The 18,035-nt window shown below is 39.1% G+C and overlaps 3 protein-coding genes across 22 annotated transcripts in view; 2 read left to right on the forward strand and 1 right to left on the reverse strand.

Moving 5' to 3' along the window:
- Positions 1-10,174, forward strand: part of SUPT20H (SPT20 homolog, SAGA complex component) — a 52,094-nt gene extending 41,920 nt beyond the window's left edge. For 8 of the 17 annotated variants that reach the window (XM_074217254.1, XM_074217252.1, XM_074217253.1 and 5 more), the window contains 2 exons: positions 282-385; positions 1,142-10,173. In XM_074217254.1, coding sequence (XP_074073355.1) covers positions 282-385; positions 1,142-1,282 — 245 coding nt within the window. In that variant the 3' untranslated portion in view covers positions 1,283-10,173. Of the gene's footprint in view, positions 1-281; positions 386-1,141 lie in introns of all 17 variants that reach the window. The other 9 variants (XM_074217267.1, XM_074217258.1, XM_074217263.1 and 6 more) reach the window with 6 other exon arrangements.
- On the reverse strand, positions 57-12,739 carry EXOSC8 (exosome component 8). Of its 4 annotated transcripts, XM_074217269.1 has the most exons (11): positions 12,691-12,739; positions 12,268-12,304; positions 11,872-11,935; positions 10,708-10,781; positions 9,965-10,010; positions 6,018-6,123; positions 5,887-5,932; positions 3,747-3,843; positions 2,534-2,654; positions 2,039-2,145; positions 57-1,830 (listed from the first exon to the last, which is right to left on the reverse strand). In XM_074217269.1, the coding sequence occupies exons 1-11, from the start codon at positions 12,705-12,707 to the stop codon at positions 1,715-1,717; spliced, it is 831 nt and encodes a 276-aa protein (XP_074073370.1). In that variant the 5' UTR covers positions 12,708-12,739; the 3' UTR covers positions 57-1,714. The 4 variants fall into 4 exon arrangements, with proteins under 4 accessions (XP_074073370.1, XP_074073369.1, XP_074073371.1 ...); XM_074217268.1 differs by lacking the exon at positions 12,691-12,739 and having other exon boundaries at positions 12,268-12,386; XM_074217271.1 differs by lacking the exons at positions 10,708-10,781; positions 11,872-11,935 and having other exon boundaries at positions 60-1,830; positions 12,691-12,722.
- Positions 12,740-13,320: 581 nt separating this feature from the next.
- The window catches only part of ALG5 (ALG5 dolichyl-phosphate beta-glucosyltransferase), a 48,602-nt gene continuing 43,887 nt past the window's right edge, over positions 13,321-18,035 (forward strand). Inside the window, exons 1-2 of the mRNA XM_074217272.1 lie at positions 13,321-13,456; positions 15,583-15,754. Coding sequence (XP_074073373.1) covers positions 13,391-13,456; positions 15,583-15,754 — 238 coding nt within the window. The 5' untranslated portion in view covers positions 13,321-13,390. The remainder of the gene's footprint in view (positions 13,457-15,582; positions 15,755-18,035) is intronic.

Here is an 18,035-nt window from a genome sequence, read left to right on the forward strand (position 1 = left end):
TTCAACCCTACTCCCCCCCCCCCCAAAAAAAAACAATCCTTAAGAATATATATTAACGTCCTATAGGGATATTTGTTGCATGACCACAAAGCTTTATAACCTAATTGCATGCATCGACTAACAAGTGACTACTTTGTTCTGAAATGCTTGTGATTTTATATCTAGGATTAATCATACTGACTACCTTTCTATTATTCCCATTTTCTGTGTTGCCCTTTTCTAACTCTTGATAACCTTCAAACCTTTTTGACTGGCCTGCTTTCCCCTTCTCCTTTCTGTAGTGTTGTCTCAGCTTGGCTCTGCCGAGAACAGACCTGAGCAAAGCCTTCCTCAGCAGAGATTCCAGCTCTCCTCTGCCTTTCAACAGCAGCAGCAACAGATACAAGTAATCCAGCAACTTCACTCTGATTACATTTTTTTAAAAAAATACAATTCTAAGCTCCCAAAGTACCCTAATACTTTGGTTTAATTCTCTCTTAATTCTTTTATGCACTATAATATTCAGTAAAGTGATTAGTAAATTTAGCATCCAAACTTCCAACATACTGGTCATTCAACTTGAATACTTAACATTTTATACATTTAAGTCAACTTTTCTTAATTCAACATTCAAGGAGTCCTAGCGGCACATTACCAGTTCTTTCCAATCGCCATTTTAATTTCAAAATCGGACAATGCTTAAGTGCCAACTATTTTTGACATTATAGTGCAGAAAAATTTTTTTTATATTATCAGTGTTCTTAATACTAAATGTCATAACTTCTGGTGTTTTTCCCATTATTTTAGTATAAATAACCAAAATAGGAAGGAACTTAAGATGTAAATATTTTTATTGTTAGAAACTAGGAACCACGTTGGTAACTGAAGTTGCTGAGTTACTACAGTAGTAAAAACTGACAGGGCAAAATAACAAAACAATTTAAAGTTGATCCGTGATCTTTAAAAAGCCCTCAGCAGGCTTCCGTGCCACTGGTGCTGCTTGACTGTGCATTGTCTTAATGTGGTACAGTCCCCTTTTTGTTATTATGGTGCTTTCTCACTTTCAAGTTTTGTTGTTTTCCATCATTCTCTCTCAAAAGCACCTGTCCATACCTACCTAAATTTAACATAACTTGAATTTTTTTCCTTCCCCCTCTGGCAGCAGTTGCGATTCTTACAGCATCAAATGGCTATGGCAGCAGCAGCAGCAGCACAAACAGCTCAGCTCCATCGGCATCAACATACAGGCAGCCAGTCAAAAAGTAAAATGAAGAGAGGCACGCCAACCACTCCAAAATTCTGAGTCATGAATTATTTAGGTTTTTTCTCTTTAAAAAAAAATCATTGAATCAAAGGGTTCTTCTGGGTTATTTCACTTACTTTTGATTTGTTGGGTTTTTTTAAGTGTCAGTAATTTTACATGGCTAGAGTGGGGGCAGAAGTACCAAGTTAATATGGGGACCCAACCCTGAAATTTAAAAAATTAGGGAGTTCATCTAACAAATTTGGGTTGGTTTTCTTAAGTCACAGCCTTTGAAAAAGTTGCTTTACTGTGCTTTTTTTTCCCATAAAGGAATACTGTATATAGTATAAGGAGGTGGCCTAAGAAATTCTAGGGGGAAAAAGGACTCTGTAAATGTAGTATTGATATTTGTTTATTTAGTATAAAAGTTTTGTGAGCACTGTAACAAATACAATTTTTACAAATCCATTTTGAAAAATATGTGCTGGCTGTTTATTTTGATTTCACACTATCAATTACTTCATCCATCAGTTTCTTTGCTTCTTTGTGTCTTGTAATTGCCCGACTCATACAGTCCTGAAGTTTAGCTCCAGTTAGCCCACTTCCACCTGAAAAGAAATTTTATATACTACACTGGTTATTTTAATTTTCCCTATTATTGCTGATTGGAAACAAAATACAACCATTCAGGAAAGCGTAACATGGGAAAGGAAGAATATTTTATTGTCTTTATAAGCTAATTTTTTGTCCAACATATCCTACAGAAAAGGGCAGCACACCTGGACTATTTTTTAAAGTTGAAATAAAACAACATGCCTGGTTTGTGCAGACAACACAGCTTGCCTTCCTCATCCATTACAACAGTTAAGGTTCCTGTTGCCAGCTGTTCCTCTTCTGCAGTAGGGTCAACTATGAGTAAAGTGCTGTAGAAGACAAGACATACTAATTCTTTACAAATTAACACATAAAACAAACTTTCAGAAGGGAACAAGTTCAGCTAATTTGAACTTTTAAAATTTACAAAGAACAGAATTCCAATCCAGTCATTCTTAAAGAAATTGTGTAGTAGAATCAGAATTGGTTCAGGTCCCAATATTGTGACTTTGGGTAACATCTCTGATTCTGTTGTTTCACCTGTAAAATAAGTATAATTCTTGAGCCACCTAATTGAAAATAGTATGTGTAAAGTGTCAGCTCCTATTTAACCCAGAGTAGGATAAAAAAAGTGAAGTAATAGTGAAGAAATTTTTCCCAAAAGAAAATTCTCCACGTAAACCAAGAAGAAAAGGGGAATATATTTTAAAAACTTACTCATCAAATATAGCAAACGATGTGGCGATCGGATGTGTCCTAATATTCAAATGACTCTTCTTTTTAAAATTAACTTCAGCTAGGCCAGTTTCTTCATTTATAGTAACTATTGGCAATTGGACTGTAAAAAGACAAATAATCATTAGTTTATAAAAAGCATCTGAGTTTATTCTCACTGGGAAACCCCAGTGATTTTTCTTTTCTCCTACCTCCAGTTTTACTAAAAACAATTTTAACATCTAAAATACCTGAAAATAACCTGGCTTTCTCTTAATTATGATTGTGAATTTTTCCCCATTTATTGTTGTCATAAAATACAAAGGCAGAGGTAGAAGTAGTAATGTGAATAAAACAAATGTGTAAAATTAAACAATTCATGCCCACATAATTTTTCCACAAAACCTAAATATTAAAGTCATCACTGATACTTCAATAGATTAATTTCATTTAGCTTACTTTACTGGTAGGAAGACCCAGCTCTAAGTGTTACCATTCCACCCTAATGAAACAAAATTCACAGCAACAGAAAGGTCATGGGAGCCTGAACATGTTAGAACCAAATTCCCCTTGCAAGGGAGCTTATGTAGATAGGCAAAGGTAGATGAAAAAGAAAGAATATCAAAGTGTGCCAAGCAAGATTCCTAAGTGCAAACCATTCCAGCCTGCCCAAATTAAGATAAATTTCCCCCACAGCAAATTGCTTTGACAAGGGAGATTGTGTCCCAGATCTGTGGATGGATTTAAGAGTTTGTAGCTGGGTTCTTGGGGAAATCACATTAAATCACTTGTTTCCTTGTATGTTAAATGGGAACAACCACCTATTCTTAAAAGGTTTTTAAGATGTCTTGTACATATGTGTGATATTATACAAACTGGGTAACTCCTTTGCTTTAAATGTTTTAAATGTTTAAACACAAAGATAAGCAAAACTAAAACAGGGCAGTATTAAGTAAAACCATTCTATATGTCTTTGCAGGGGAATTATTAGTCACAAAACTAAATTTCAGTTATAAAAAAGAACCCATGTAACTATAATATGTTTCTATTAATACCATTGCTAAATATGACTTCAAATTATACTATTTATTTGCAGTAGCTGAAGATGTCTAATCAGCAGCACATGCTTGATTATTCAATTACCAGTCAGTTTACTTACCAGTTGGAATCCTATTACTGAGGTAAGTCTATAAACCTTGTTACTAAACTCACTTACCATTTTTTAAGGCTGCTAACAAAGCAAATGTGCAGGCATCCAAGAGGTTCCCGTCATAGTCAAGGCAAATGAGATTACAATATAGAACCCATGCAAGCTATAAAAAAAAAAGTTTCCACAGAAAGAGTCTTTTACTTAATAAAACTACAGAAAAGTTAATTTTTCTTAGCAGGAATCTCAAACCCAGTCCAGGAGCTACTTATCTTCCAAGTCAAACTACAATAACCCTTTGTCCCTCAGAATTTGAAATTTTTCCCAAATGAGTATCATTAACCAATGTTTACCATCAAAAATTCTCTTGGGAATTTCACATTTTATTTTATAAAATGAATCCAATTTTCCCACAGAAATCTTATTTTAGGTAATAGTACTCTTTTAAACTAATACCACTCATCTTCATCAGTATGTTACATAGTACTTTAGAGGTTAAATAGCTTTTTGAACACTAGCCTAGGAATTTAACAATTTGGTAGTATTGTTCCTATGAGAAAATGCATAACAGAATTCAAACAGCTGACTTATAAATTTCAGAACACTTTAAAAGACATCCTCAAGCTCTTAGCTCTCCCTCAACCCCAGCCCTAATTCTCAATCCAATCAGTCTACTTACATAACATCTCTTGCCTCCCATCCCTTTTTCCCCCATTCATGGCCAATATCTGGTTTAGGTCTCATTGCCTTTTACCCAGACTTTGCACAATAAGCTTTTAATTAATCTCCCTCCTTCCAGACTCCCTGTTCTTTAATCTACTCTCCACAGCACTTTGTGAAGGTAAAAGCACAAGTCTAACATCACTTTCCTAATTCAAGAAGTTTTATGGCTGCCTTCAGCCTCTAAAATAAACTACAGCTTTTCATTTGAAGCCCTTCATAATCTGGTTTGTCAAACTGAATTTATAAATTCTGAACATGAGAGATGGGGTAAATGCTGGTGCTGCTGACAGAAACAGAACAGAGGAACAAGTATAATGGAGAAAAATATGCTTTGTGTTGAAAACAGATTACCAGGGGCCGACAGGACATGTCAAAGACAAGTACGTAATTGAAATATGAGTTATGAATTTGAGATTTCTAAAGGATAGCATAAAGAGCTAGGGATGGAACACTGATGAAGAGTTGTAGGCATACATTTTGAAACTGTTAATAGGACAAATTGTTAGTGAAAAAAGGAGTAGTAAAAGATGAAGCTAGATCCTGTCCAAGGAAGGTAAAAGGATCTGGTAGTAAGTTGGTCAATATCAGTAACATAATATGTTATGAATTTTTAGATTGAAGTGGTTCTATTTTTAAAATATAATTTTTAAATATAAAAGAAATTGAAGAGAACTTTAGTACTTAAAGGAGCCATTAATCTCAATGGTGTAGGTATATCCTCCACCAATGCAAAATACCATTTCTCTAGGCCTTCATAAGATCAGTTATGACTTTCTCAATTATGGTATCAATATATCTTGAGTTAGCATAAGAAATTAAATGAGAATTTGCTGAGGAGAAAGGGGTGTATGAAAGGATAGGGGGATTGGGAAGATGCAGACAAGACGTGAAGGCCAGAAAACTATTGAGTCTATGACCACATAATTAACCCTAATTATATAATAAAAAAAGAAAAAATTCAAGACTTCTCTGGTACCAAGGGAGGGCCCAAAAGATTTTCATGCATTTTGTGCAGTACCTCTAACCCCTATTACTATATTTCTGTGACCAAAATAAAAAATTCATTACTGTTTTGTAGCCAAATGTCTTCTCACAGACATCTCTACTTAGGCTTATTGGCTAGTGAAAGACTTAAAAAAAATATGCAGTCTGCTGATAACAACTTTTAAGAATTCAGTGTTATCACCCTGCCACCAAAAAGTAAAGGAGTAGGACTGGTAGAAGAGGGAAGTTAATGATTCATACCTACAGCAATTTAAAATCAGATAAAACAATCAGTTTGCTTCTCACTTTTCAATAGTGTTTATTTTCTAAGATTGATGTCTTTATTGTATTCCACCCAAAACAAGCTAGAAGGATAACATAGGTTGTGATGGTGTTATATTTCATACCCACTTCATCCCCCCACCAAAAAACAAAAATCTAGAATACTTTAAAAAGAGAAAATGAAATCACTCACTATGCCTCTTTTTACTTTTTTTCTTACCTTTCCATGAGAAATGCACAAATCTTCCTTCTGTATTATCTGTGAACTTGATCAAAGAAAGAAAATAGAGTGAATTACAAGTGAAAATTAACTTTAAAGTCACTGATGTTCAAATTATTGAAATATCTTACTTTTCAATCACATCTGCAATGAACTGACTAGCCACTTGGGCCTCTTCTCCAGGAGGTCCAGAACGAAATCTTGATGAACACAGAGGTGGTAGATCCACATTTGGAACTGTTTAAAAAAAGGGGGAGTGGGGGAATCACTCTACAACTATGAACTCAAGAAAAATCACATACAAAAACTTTTCTTATTAAATGCTGCTTTCAGTACGTTTTCAAAATGGCATGCTCTTTTTAACATTTTAAATATAGAAAGTCATCAGTCATTTGCAAGCACAACAGTGAATTAGGAACCCTCTGGACCAAGAAGTTTGAAAAAGTGCACGGAATTAGAGTTGAACAGATCCATTCTCTCTGTGTCCTAATCAACTTAATTTATAGACATTTTAGGCAAAAGCAGGTCAGTTCTTGTCACATCAGCTCCCTAGTGACCATGGGAAGAAGTGATCTAAATTTCAGGACTCTTTATAGGAGAGTGGTTTGGTGAAGCATTTCAAACTATTCTTCTACAATACTTTTATTCTATCTCAAGGGCACTGGTTTTTCCAAAACTACCCCAAGTTCTTTTAGCTTTGCCAAAGGAAGTATCCCTAGAAGAATTTCCTTTAACCTGAAATTCCACAATTGGCTCTTTTTTAAAGTTAATTGGCATGTGTTGATTCATAACATGAAAGTAGAGAAGTCAGAATTATAAGAAATACATATTGGTATAAAGAAATATGTTTCTGGAAATAGAGAAAATCAAATGACAGTTCATATATCTTTAAAAAAAATCTTATCTACCAATTCCATAGCTTCACTTAATAGCCATGATTCATTTAACCTCGGTGCCTCAATTCTATTTTTAATAAGGGTAACAAAGAATCCTACCTTTCTCACAGAGTTTTTAGGATATAAAAGAAAAAAGATTTGCTAATACTTCGAAATATATGAACACTGTATAAATAGTGTAAAGGAAAGAGCACTGGACTTAAAATCAGGAGACAACCAAGATAAACTCCCTCTAACACTGCTACCTAGGTGACCATGGGCATGTAACTAACTTGCAACTCAGTTTCTCAATCTCTATAATACAATAAAAGAAGTGCCTACCTTATAATATGTTGTGAGGATCAAATGAAGTAATGTAAAGTGCTTCATATAACAACAGGGTTTTTAAAAATTATTTAATAATGTAATGATAACAAAATTTCATTGTTTATAGGTACAAAAGATATAAACTAGTTAAATGAACATGGAGATAAACAACTTCAGCTCAAAATTATCCTAAAAAAAGCATTACATTTAAAATGCAGTTTGACAAATAGCAAAAACATGAATTATTTTAAATTAGAACCTAAGAAAACTTCAGAAAGCAAGTGCTACAAAATTTGGACAAGGTGCTAATAGACTACATGTAATCAGAGCTAGATGACTGAATGAATTCAGAGCAGAAAGTAATGAATCAATGCAATGACAACTTGGAGGAAAAACTCTTAATACAATACCACAAAATCATTTCTTTAGTCCTATCCTAATCAACATCTACATCTATAGCTCAAACAAAGTTGGCATGTTTGTTAAAAGTTTCAGAAGACACAAATGTTGGGATATCTAACATGTTGAGAAATAAATGGGATTCCAAAAAAGACTTTTTAACAAGCCCAAATCATGGGCTATTTTTGTCAGATCTAATGGGAAAATCAAACAGAAAAAAAAGGTGAAGCCTTTTATGAGTTTTAAAAAAATTTTCTTAAGTATATAGAAGTGCTTTCAAATAGAAATGTACATCAAATAGACCCAAGAGTTTTAGTGGTTCAGAAGCTCCACATAAATTACCAGTGAGATAGGTCATTCAATTCAATCTAATAAGCATAAGGCAGAGTTAGAGATTCTGAAGAGTAAAGACAAAATGAAAAGGTCAATCCCTGCCCTTAAAGATCTTACCACTTACTGGGGATGTTGCAGAAAGGATTCTTAGTCAGTAAAAAGGCTCATTCACAATGTGAACCTTTCCAACTCAGTGATTCTGATCCAAGGCTAACATAAATCAATGATTTTCTGTAAAAGGGGCTCCTTATCAATTGTTCACATTAGCTTTGTCATTTCCCTACTTTGTCTATTCCATGGTCCTTTGGATGGGGCTCAAAATTGCCTCCATCACATATTTAAATTCCATTCAACAAATGATACTCCAAGGCACAACACATGCTCTAGTGCAGGCGCATTTGATGTGAGGTCCTGGCCTGAATTTGCAGTTTGCTAGCTGGTAGTATAGGTTGCATCATATTCATGAACAGGTATTGAATTCTGTATTCCTGGGGCAGCTAAGTGGCATAGTGGATAGGGCACCAGTTCTGGAGTCAGAAGACCTGAGTTCCAATCCAGTCTCATACATTTAATATTTACTTAGCTGTATGACCTTGGGCAAGTCACTTACTCCCATTGCAAAATATTTCTTTAAAAATTTTTTAAAAATTGTTTTTGTGTATGGAATCTATTTACATATCCAACTAGAACAAGATACAAGTGAATGGATGTGTAATCACTTGGTAAACAAATATAAGACATAACTATTGCTGCCTAAGGAGAAAAATAGTGTGAAAAAATAAAGAAATGCAAAAAAAAAGGGAGGGGGGATGATTTGCCTAAGTTTAACAGATTTCTAGGCCCTTGCAGCTAAGGTAGTATAGGCTAAAGTCAGGTCCAAGTACATGTTCGACCTCAGACTAGCTATGTGACCCTTGGCCAGTCACTTCACTGTGTCTGCCTCAGTTCCTCATCTGTAAAAACAACTGGAACCCCACAGGGGCTCACAGAGTCAGACACAAACGGAAACAACCCAAACAGAGAAGCATTCACCATATCTCCAGCAAATCCCAATAACGAATTTGCTAGTTGGAAACATAATTCTTACAACAATCACTTGATTTATCTAGAGATATACAATATTGGGCCTACCCTTTCCATACATAGACATATAATAGTGACAACAAACCTCATTTCCTTGAATAGCCAAGTGCTATAGTTTTAAAGTAGTCTTTTAAAACCAAGTTCTGTTGATAACTGCTAGATCAATAACTTCAAAAGTATGTGGTCTGGGGTCCATGAGGTCAAAACAATTTTCATTTCTAATATAAATATCAATAGACATAATAATGACAAAACCAATCCACATAAAAGGTATAGGGGGGTGAGGCTTTAAGAATGAAAGGGTTCTGAGAATAAACAGTTGAGAACTGCTATGCTAAGTGACAGCTTCAAAACATGAAAGCAAAGCAAACTCTTGATCTATGATTAAAAATAGGAAATCTTCTACTCCATAAAAGTTAATTTACAAATACTACATAATAGTAATAGTGTTCTTAGAACACAAGTATCCCTTGGCTATCCATCTGCACTGTAAATGGAATTTAATTTTCACCTAATGTATCTGAATGTATCTAGTATGGTTACCAATATAAATCATAACCCTTCTAATTCTTACTAGATAGTCCTAAATGAGTCATGGCTAAAAAAAAAAAAACTATCATCTTGTGGCCAGCCTAATGATTAGAATCTCCAAATTTAGCTAAGCTAGTCCCAAGAAATTAAACATACAGTCTCTCTACACCCATACTTGATGTCTTCTGGCCAGAGCTGGTAGCATAACCTACAAGAACTCAGGGTCTGTATTTTAGCTAAAATGACACATCAGAGGAGGACTTTAAAATGTGAGACAAGTTATATATCACATCAGTAATGTGTTAAATTCATTCCACAATTTTTATCTTGGGATTTTTTCCCCACTGGATAACAATGCTATCCCAGAGCACTTTCTGGGAATATTCTTGTTTGATAAAGGGATATGTATATAGTTTGTAAACTTACAAAAACATTTCCTTTTCTCTAATATGTATTTGATTTGCCTTCAGATACTCTGAAATAAAAGTATTATACCTAATTAATATTTTTAAAAACACATTTTAACTTACCAATATAACCTTTATTGAGCGAATCTACTGGGGGTACTGCAAACTCCTGTAAACAAAACAAAAAGGATTTCTTCTAAAGAAAATTTACAAAAAAATTATACTGAAGTTCTACATGTAAACTATTTTCTTTTGAACAGCTTATATTTTCCATTATGTTCCAAAGTTAAATGCCTAAAAATAAAATGTTTAACTATCATTTCATGTGTACCCACAGATTTAAGGATCTTAATTTCTCAAATAATTTTTAAAATCTGAAAATTTTTAAAGGAATTCTAATTTTAGAGTATCCAAAGAATATCATAATTAGTGTGCCTTTATCGAATTTTGTTTCTCTGATCTTTGTTACAATCAACTGTATTATTAATCCTTAAATTACTCTATGGAAATAAAAACATTTATAAAAATGTTATTGAATGTTCCAATCAGCTGCAATGTTACAGACATTCATTACCATCTAAAAAAGAGAAATGAGAAGCTAAAGAATAGTGAGTTTCCCTGGTAGTAAGGAAAACCTGGGTTTAAGTCCAGCATCCGCTACATAGCTGACTTATGTCACCCTGGCCGAGTTACTTAATGTCTCTGTGTCCCAGGTAAGTCTCCAAGACTCTCATCTGTACTAGTAGAGTTTTCTCACTAGGAGCTCCCTACACTAATGAAATCACAGGTCTGGCTGAAAAAAAAAAAATGACCAATGAAACTAATTTGCTAACTCTTTTAGATGATTAAATGAAAAAGAGACCTACCGCTTTAACTCCACAAATTACTGTTGTATTTCCCAACTTCACTAAAGCAGAACCTTCTGCAGTAGTAATTGAACCTGACATTTAACAGATTAAAAAACTTATTAGAAAAAAATTCAAAAGTCATCTTATCAGTAATTATTACCAGGTTTAACATTTTTGTCCACTTGGTTAAAAACCCATCCTGGCTTTACATATACTTGGAGATTTTGGTTAAGTCAGTAAAATTTTGCTTCTAGTTTGCCTCATTAGTCAGTGGAAAGAAAATAGTCCAATACTAACAACTAAAGTTAAGTTCAATTCAGCAAACATTTATACTGTGTCAGGTGCTGGAATATAAAGACAATGTCCAAACAATTCCTGTCCTTGTGGAACTTATAATCTTTGAAGGGGATATACTGTTAAGTGCAATATAAGGCAATTTGAGTAGAAGTAAGCATATCAGAAAGGATGGAATAGAAGTTGGCATAAAAAGAGCTAAGAGGAAATGCATTTCAAGCATGAGAATCAACATACAGAAAAGAATTCAGAGGTGGAGGAACAGTTAGTAGACCAGTTTGGGTAAAGTATGAAATTGCATAAAGGTAAATTTTATGAAATAAAAATGGAATGGCAAACTGGAGCCATACTCTGAAGGGCTTGAGATGCCAGGCAGAAGTTTGCATTTATACCAAAGGTAATCAGGAACCACCAAAGATTTTTGGACAGCTGTGTTAAGGCTATAAGATAACTGACTTGTACTTTAACAGATTACAGTAATTCATAATCAAGTGATTATGCTAAAGTTAATTATATTACAAAACATTTTGACTCCTTTGCTTTATTGAATTTGATTGCTGCATGTTGTTGGAAACAAACTGGGATTTAGATTCCATATGGAAATTTTAATTATGGCTAGTTGTTAAAATGAGATTTGTTTTATTATGCATAAGAGAACCATGTTTCCAGCACCACTTTTTATTCCATTTAGCCTTTCAAAAATTACTGACTCATATACTTAAGTCTAAGCAAACAATTTTTGATGGGTGAATAGGAAGGAAAGATGTTTGTTTAAAAAAAAAAATCTCTAAAAACAAACAATTTATTACCATTATCCAACAAGCACTACATATAAATTTGACTTTGTATTACTAGAGCATTTACTTGCTTTTTTATGAGTGCTCTTACCTATGTTAACAGTAGTGGTCCTGTATTCCCCAAGCTCCCTCCCATCTGGACGGCAGTTCTCTTTCTAAATAAACAAACATGTTTCACATATGTTTACTTTAACAATCCCACAAATCCATCATTCATTCCTACTTCTCTGCATCAGGTTGTGTGAATCATAGAGACTTGGCTAAAATCTAGTTTGAACTAAACAATGAGAAAAGCACACGGCATATAAATAACATGGTTGAGCTTAATTCTTGACTCCACCACTAATCCTGAATGACCTTGATCCATCCCTTACTCTCACTAAGCCTCAGTTTCCTCGTCTGAAAAAAATGGGACAGGACTAGATGACTCGGGTCTCTTCCAATTGTAAATTTAAAATTCTAAATGTATGCAATGACCCTGACTTACCAAAAATCTCCTGTAATACTCCAATGGTTCCACTGTCCTGAAAAAAATGATTAAAAACATTTATTTTGAAAGATCCTCCAGAATCTTGGCGCAAACATCGGATGCCCACGTCTGTGCCCCCGTGCTCGTGGATGTGTGCCCGTATGCCCACCCGTGTCCCCATCTCTGCAGGCACGTTCCGAGGAGGCTCCTCCCGCCCGGGCGCCCGCGGCGTCCCCCGCTCTGGGGGGCCGGACGCTAACGGGGGCCCCCCGGGCCCCGGGCCCCCGACCCCCGGGCCCGGCGCCGGCCGCGCCCCCCAGGGCACATGCAGCAACAAGTGCGGAGGCTCCGGGGCCCGGCCGGGCCGCGGCGGGTGGGCCTGGAGCCCGCCCCTCTGCCCCGGACCCCCGCCGCCCCTCCGGGCCCTACCCGGACACTCACTTGAATCCAGCCGCCATGTTCAACGCGGACCACGTGCTGCGGGGCCGCCCCGCCCCCCGCCGCCGCCCCGCCCCCCGCCGCACTTTCGACACGGAGGAGCCGGGCCCCGCGGGCCGGGGCGGCGAGGGGCGGCGGGGGGCGGGGCGGCCCGGGCCGGCGCGGCCCCCTCGTTCGGGGCTCCGGCGACTCTGTGCGCGGGGAAACGCAGAGCCGGGGCGCGGGGCTCAGCCGGGGCGCGGGGCTCGGCCGGGGCCATGTTCCCGCGCGGCCCCGGGGCGGAGGCGGGGCCGGCGCCGCTGGGGGCACGTGATGCGCGCAGAGCGGGCGGCCCCGAGCCGGGCCCGGGCACCCCGGGGCGGGGCCGGAGCTGGGGCGGGGCGGGGCCGGAGCTGGGGCGGGGCCGGAGCTGGAGCGGGGCGGGGCCGGAGCTGGAGCGGGGCGGGGCCGGAGCTGGGGCGGGGCGGGGCCGGAGCTGGGGCGGGGCGGGGCCGGGCCGGGCCGGCAGGCGGCGCTGTGGGGTGGGGCGGGGCCGGCAGACGGCGCTGTGAGGTGGGGCGGGGCCGGGCCGGAGCTGGGCCGGGCCGGCAGGCGGCGCTGTGAGGCGGGGCGGGGGCGGGGCACGGCCGCGCGGCTCGCCGCCACTTCCGCGTCGGTGGAGCCGCCGGATAGGCCGCGGCGGAGCCTGGGCCCGGCATGGACGATGGGGCCCTCCCTGGAGCAGCTGGCGGTGCTGGCGGCGGCGCTGGCGGCCGCGGCGCTGATCCTGGTGAGCGGGGCCCCGGGCCGCGTTTGCGGAGGGCAGCAGCGCGGGGCGGCCCCCGAGGCCCCGCGGCCCGGGCCCCCCGGCCGCGCAGGCCGTGCCCGGGCAGGGGCCGGAGCCGCGGGGCGCGGGCGGCCGAGTGAGCGCCGGAGGCCGCCTCCCGGGACGCGGCGGGGGAGCCGGCTGCGGGCGTGGCTGCACGGCGGCCCGCGGGCGCCCCCGGCCCCTGCCTGGTGACGGACTTAGGGCGCGCTTGACCGTGGTCTCTCCCCGTAGGACGCGGACTTAGGCTCAGTCAGGAAGAACCGGATGTTCCTTTTTGCTTTGGGGAGGGGAGTGGGGTCAAGTGACCCGCCCAAGGCCACGCAGCCGGGGAAGGGGCTAGGGCCGAGGTCGAACTCGAACTCGGGGCCTCCGGACTCCAGGGCCCGAGCTTTGTCTACGCGGCACCCGGCGTCCCCGGCCGATGCCCGCGGAGCGGATGGCACAGACCCGCATCTGCCTGCTGCCAGCCCGGGAAGACTCCCTCACCCGCAGAAGCGGTGGCCTTACCCTTGTCTTAGGGCCTTGCCCTGGTCAGCCTAAGAGATGAATCCCAGCGCATCATTTAGTTGAATTGGGCAATAGGAATTTTTTCAATCAGTTGAGCCGCCTCTGTTTTGGGAGCAGGAAGAATAGCTTTTGCCCCGCTCAAATGCAAACTATTGAGCATTGAGGAACTAAATTCAACATTTTATTAAACCTCCTTTATAACTGTTCCGCATCCTAAGAAAACAAAGAGGAGAGAGCTATAATAATAAGTGGAGCAGAACCCCGGGGTATATTGCCTCAGATACCGACTTCTGGGGAGACAACACTTTCTTCCTTAGAGTTCTCACCAGGACTGTGCCCCCTCAGGACAGCAAGAAGCGGAGATGGGTTGTAGAAGCGGAGGGGTCTGTCCTCCCCCAGGAAAGACAGGTGGGCCCGGGAGAAGGCAGGGGAGTAGGACTACTGTCTTAGGGGCGAAGACGAGACACCTGTTGTGAGCGCAAGCACCCTGGACTGGCCTAGATGCCCCAGAACCGTGCCAAGTTTGACACGCCTGAGCTGAACTCAGTACCTTTACTCCCATTTCTCTCTTTCAACCTGACTTATTTAAGTTAATAAACCATCATTGTGATTTCTCGGGTTAATCTTGGCATCATTCTTGCCTTCTCACTTGTCTTGACCCCACATAACCAATTAGTTGCCAAATCTTTTCTGTCTTAACAAAACTTCTCACTTCTGACCCCTTCACTCCCACTGCCACCACCTTCATATTTTGCTTCCGTATTTCTTTTGTTTTGATATTAAGGCCTAGCTTTCTCCAGAAGATGCTTATTTTTTTGACACTACAAATCTGGTTGCTACTTTATATGTCCCAACCTGGCATAAAAGGCCAGGATTCCTTGCCTCCCTACCACTCTCTCTACCATGGTCACCCACCAGCCTGCTCTTTTTCCTTTAAGGTTCATTCCCTCCATGTCCTTGCGACTGACATCTCTGGAATTCCAAAACATTCCTGTCTCCCTATTAAGTTTAGTACCTGGTTCATAGTCATCTTCATCACAGCTTAGACCCACATGACTTCCCAATTCTTTTGCCTCAAGCAGTTTTGGGGGATAGTAGCAGTAGCAGTGTATCTTTAGCCTTCTTGGGGAGCACATTGGGAACTCTGTAATTCCCTCTGCAGCTAGGAGGTTCAAGTAGATACAGCTCTAGATCTGAACTCTGAAAGTCCTAGGTTCTGTTAGACCCTCCTTGCTTTGTGGCCCTTTTAACTTCTGTCTCCCTCAGTTTTCTCATCTATAAAATGGGGATAATGATAGAACCACTTTTTAGAGTTCTAGTGAAGATGAAATAATATTTGTAAAACTTCAAAAATGTTAAAGCACTCTATAGATGATAGTGGTTATTATTGTTGCTGTTAAAGAATCCTAAAGTGAAGGACAGCCTTTATTTTAGCTTGATACATCCTAAAAGGATACCAGAATTGTATACCCATATTCTATAAAAATAAATTGTGGAAACTATTTTAATTATATCAACCTAACAAGACCAGAGTATATTTAACTGAATTTTTTTAACTGAATATTTTATTCTATTTTTAGCTTTCTTTTGTCGCATTTATTTCTGCTACCAAAACGGCACACATTTACTGGCACAAGGAAGAGAATTTCTTTTTAAATGTTTCTGGCAAGAAGGGAACTGTACATACTATACATGACTCACCAACTAAGCAGTTATCCATTGTTGTGCCTTCATATAATGAAGAAAAACGGTGTAAGTACAATTTGGTTTTGGTAGTGGGAAGAAACTTGGAGCAGAGTGAACTTCTGGGTCCTAGTATTTGATTTCACTTTTTTCCAGAGTGTCAATAACTGTTAGGCAATTATAAAATGGTTATTAAATAGTACTCAAGTTTTACAAGCACTTATTTTGTTGAAATTGTTTTTACAGGGGTTCTTTGATATTATTTGCTTCAGTTTTCCTTTTCTCATAGTTGCAAGAACAATAGACAGTGTTTTGAAATAACATTCTTTTGGTTGCACTGACAGTGATTTGAAATACATTCTATCTGTGGCACTGTGCTAAAAGTTACCCAGATTATGGAGACCTTGTCACTCAATCAGAGTTTAAATAAGGTGTAAGAAGACTGAAAAAGTGGGGTAAGGGCAAGTTAAAAAGACTTTGAATGTCAAACAGGGTTTTATATTTGATCCTGGAGATAATAGAGAGTCCCTGGAAAAAACTAATATGTCCATATCAAAGAAGACTACAACATCTGAGAGGGATGCTATACTAATTCACCAGTCTTACTTTCCCCTCTAAAACCATCTGGGTCCAATGGCTAGATATGAACCAGAATGACTGGAGATGACCCTGGAGGCAAGACATTCAAGGTTAAGTGACTTGCCCAAGATCACACAGCTAGTAAGAGTCAAGTGTCTGAGGCTAGTTTCAAATTCCTGTCCTCCTGATTAGAAGGCCAGTGCTCTTCTCCATTGTGCTGCCCTGGGAGTCCCTGGAGCTGATTAAATTGAAAGGTGATTTGGTTAGACCTGCATTTTATGAAGATCACTTTGACAGCTAAGTGAAGGATAAACAAGTGAGGGAGAGTGGAAGCAAGTGAACAAGCTAACAGATTATTTTAAGACTCCAGGCTTGTGATGTTCAAGATTTGTACTAGTGTGGTAGCATAAGAAGAAAAAAGAGAGTATATATGAGAGATCTTAGGATGGTAGAAACAACAAGACTTAGCATAATTAGTTGACTGTGGAAGGTGACATTGAAGAGTTTAGGATGTAACTCTTGAGTGACTTACAAGATGATATTCTGGACAGTAATAAGGAAATTAGGAAAAAGGGAGGGTTTGAAGAAAAAAATTTAACAGTTTTGGACATGTTAAATTTCAGATATCTGTGAGATGTACAGTTTGAAGTAATAATTAAGAGGAGTTGGGAAAGGCTTTCTGTAGAAGATTGGAAGTATCTCTTGGATCTTCTTTGAAAATCCTTAAAAAGAGAGGTCAAAAAAATACTGAATGGTTTGGGGAAAATGATTATCCAACAGTTTTCTAAAAAGTTAGTGACTATGAAACAAACAAAATGTTAAGTGAACGTTTTACTTTGCACACCTGTAACTTTTCTTTAAAATCTTATTGTAAGATCCTATCTATAGTTAGGGACTGCTAGAAACTCTGAAATGACTGAGAATTGAGAACTTTAAAATCAGAGTTACTGTCAAGATTAATTTTTAAAAATGTTTCTTTCAGACTTGTGCCTAATTAAAGGCGTCTTTCTTAGAAAGGAGGAAGACATTTCAACATGCATAAATTTAGAAGGTTTTTCTTTTAGCTTAACCCAAAGAATAAGATAATTTTAAAATGTTTTCATAATATTTCTATAGGGGGCTGAAGTAAGAAGCTTTAGTCTGCTTCCAAATCCTCATTTTTTAATCAGTTGCTTTATCTAGTTTCTTCCTCCACAGCATTTCTCTGGTCAAAAGGACACCACCCTATTTCAAGCCTTCAGTCACCTTTTAAATGAACTATTGTAATAACCTCATAATTGGGTCCCTTAACCCAAGACTCCCTTTTTTAGTCTGTACTTCATACAGCTATCAAGTGATTTCCCAAAACACAAATCTGATCATAACCCCATATCTACTCAATAAATACCAGTGATTACCTGTCCTTTTCATTTTGGGGTCTTATAGGACACCCTTGTTATAATATGTAATCCTCTTTAGCTCTTTGCAGCCTCAACCACCTTTCTAACCTTATTTTATATTATTTCCCTTTCCAAACTCTTTCTAGTCAGTCTGCCCATTTTTGCGTTTCTCAGTACTATATTCCACCATTCACCCCAATACTGCAGCAGTGTTCTCTCTCTTCACTTCCATCTCAATACATTGAAAAAGCCTACATGTATAATATTTGTATATTCATTTATTTTATATTTAGTCGTATTGTGAGGAATGATCATTTCTTTAGATATACTACTTTGATTCTATGACCAATAATCTGTTAAGGAATATAAGAAGAATGATTTTATGAAATTCA

This window comes from Macrotis lagotis, chromosome 1, assembly GCF_037893015.1.
Source record: "Macrotis lagotis isolate mMagLag1 chromosome 1, bilby.v1.9.chrom.fasta, whole genome shotgun sequence".
Classification (NCBI taxonomy): domain Eukaryota; kingdom Metazoa; phylum Chordata; class Mammalia; order Peramelemorphia; family Peramelidae; genus Macrotis; species Macrotis lagotis.

Bases quoted from the DNA above. Each gene is read 5' to 3' on its own strand.
- EXOSC8 (XM_074217268.1), bottom strand. From the start codon at position 12,327: ATGTTTTTAATCATTTTTTTCAGGACAGTGGAACCATTGGAGTATTAC. The intron at 5,933-6,017 runs GTAAGATATTTC...TCTTTGATCAAG, and splicing joins ATTGCAGATGTGATTGAAAA to TTCACAGATAATACAGAAGG. The intron at 3,844-5,886 runs GTAAGAAAAAAA...TTTTTTTTATAG, and splicing joins TGTGCATTTCTCATGGAAAG to CTTGCATGGGTTCTATATTG.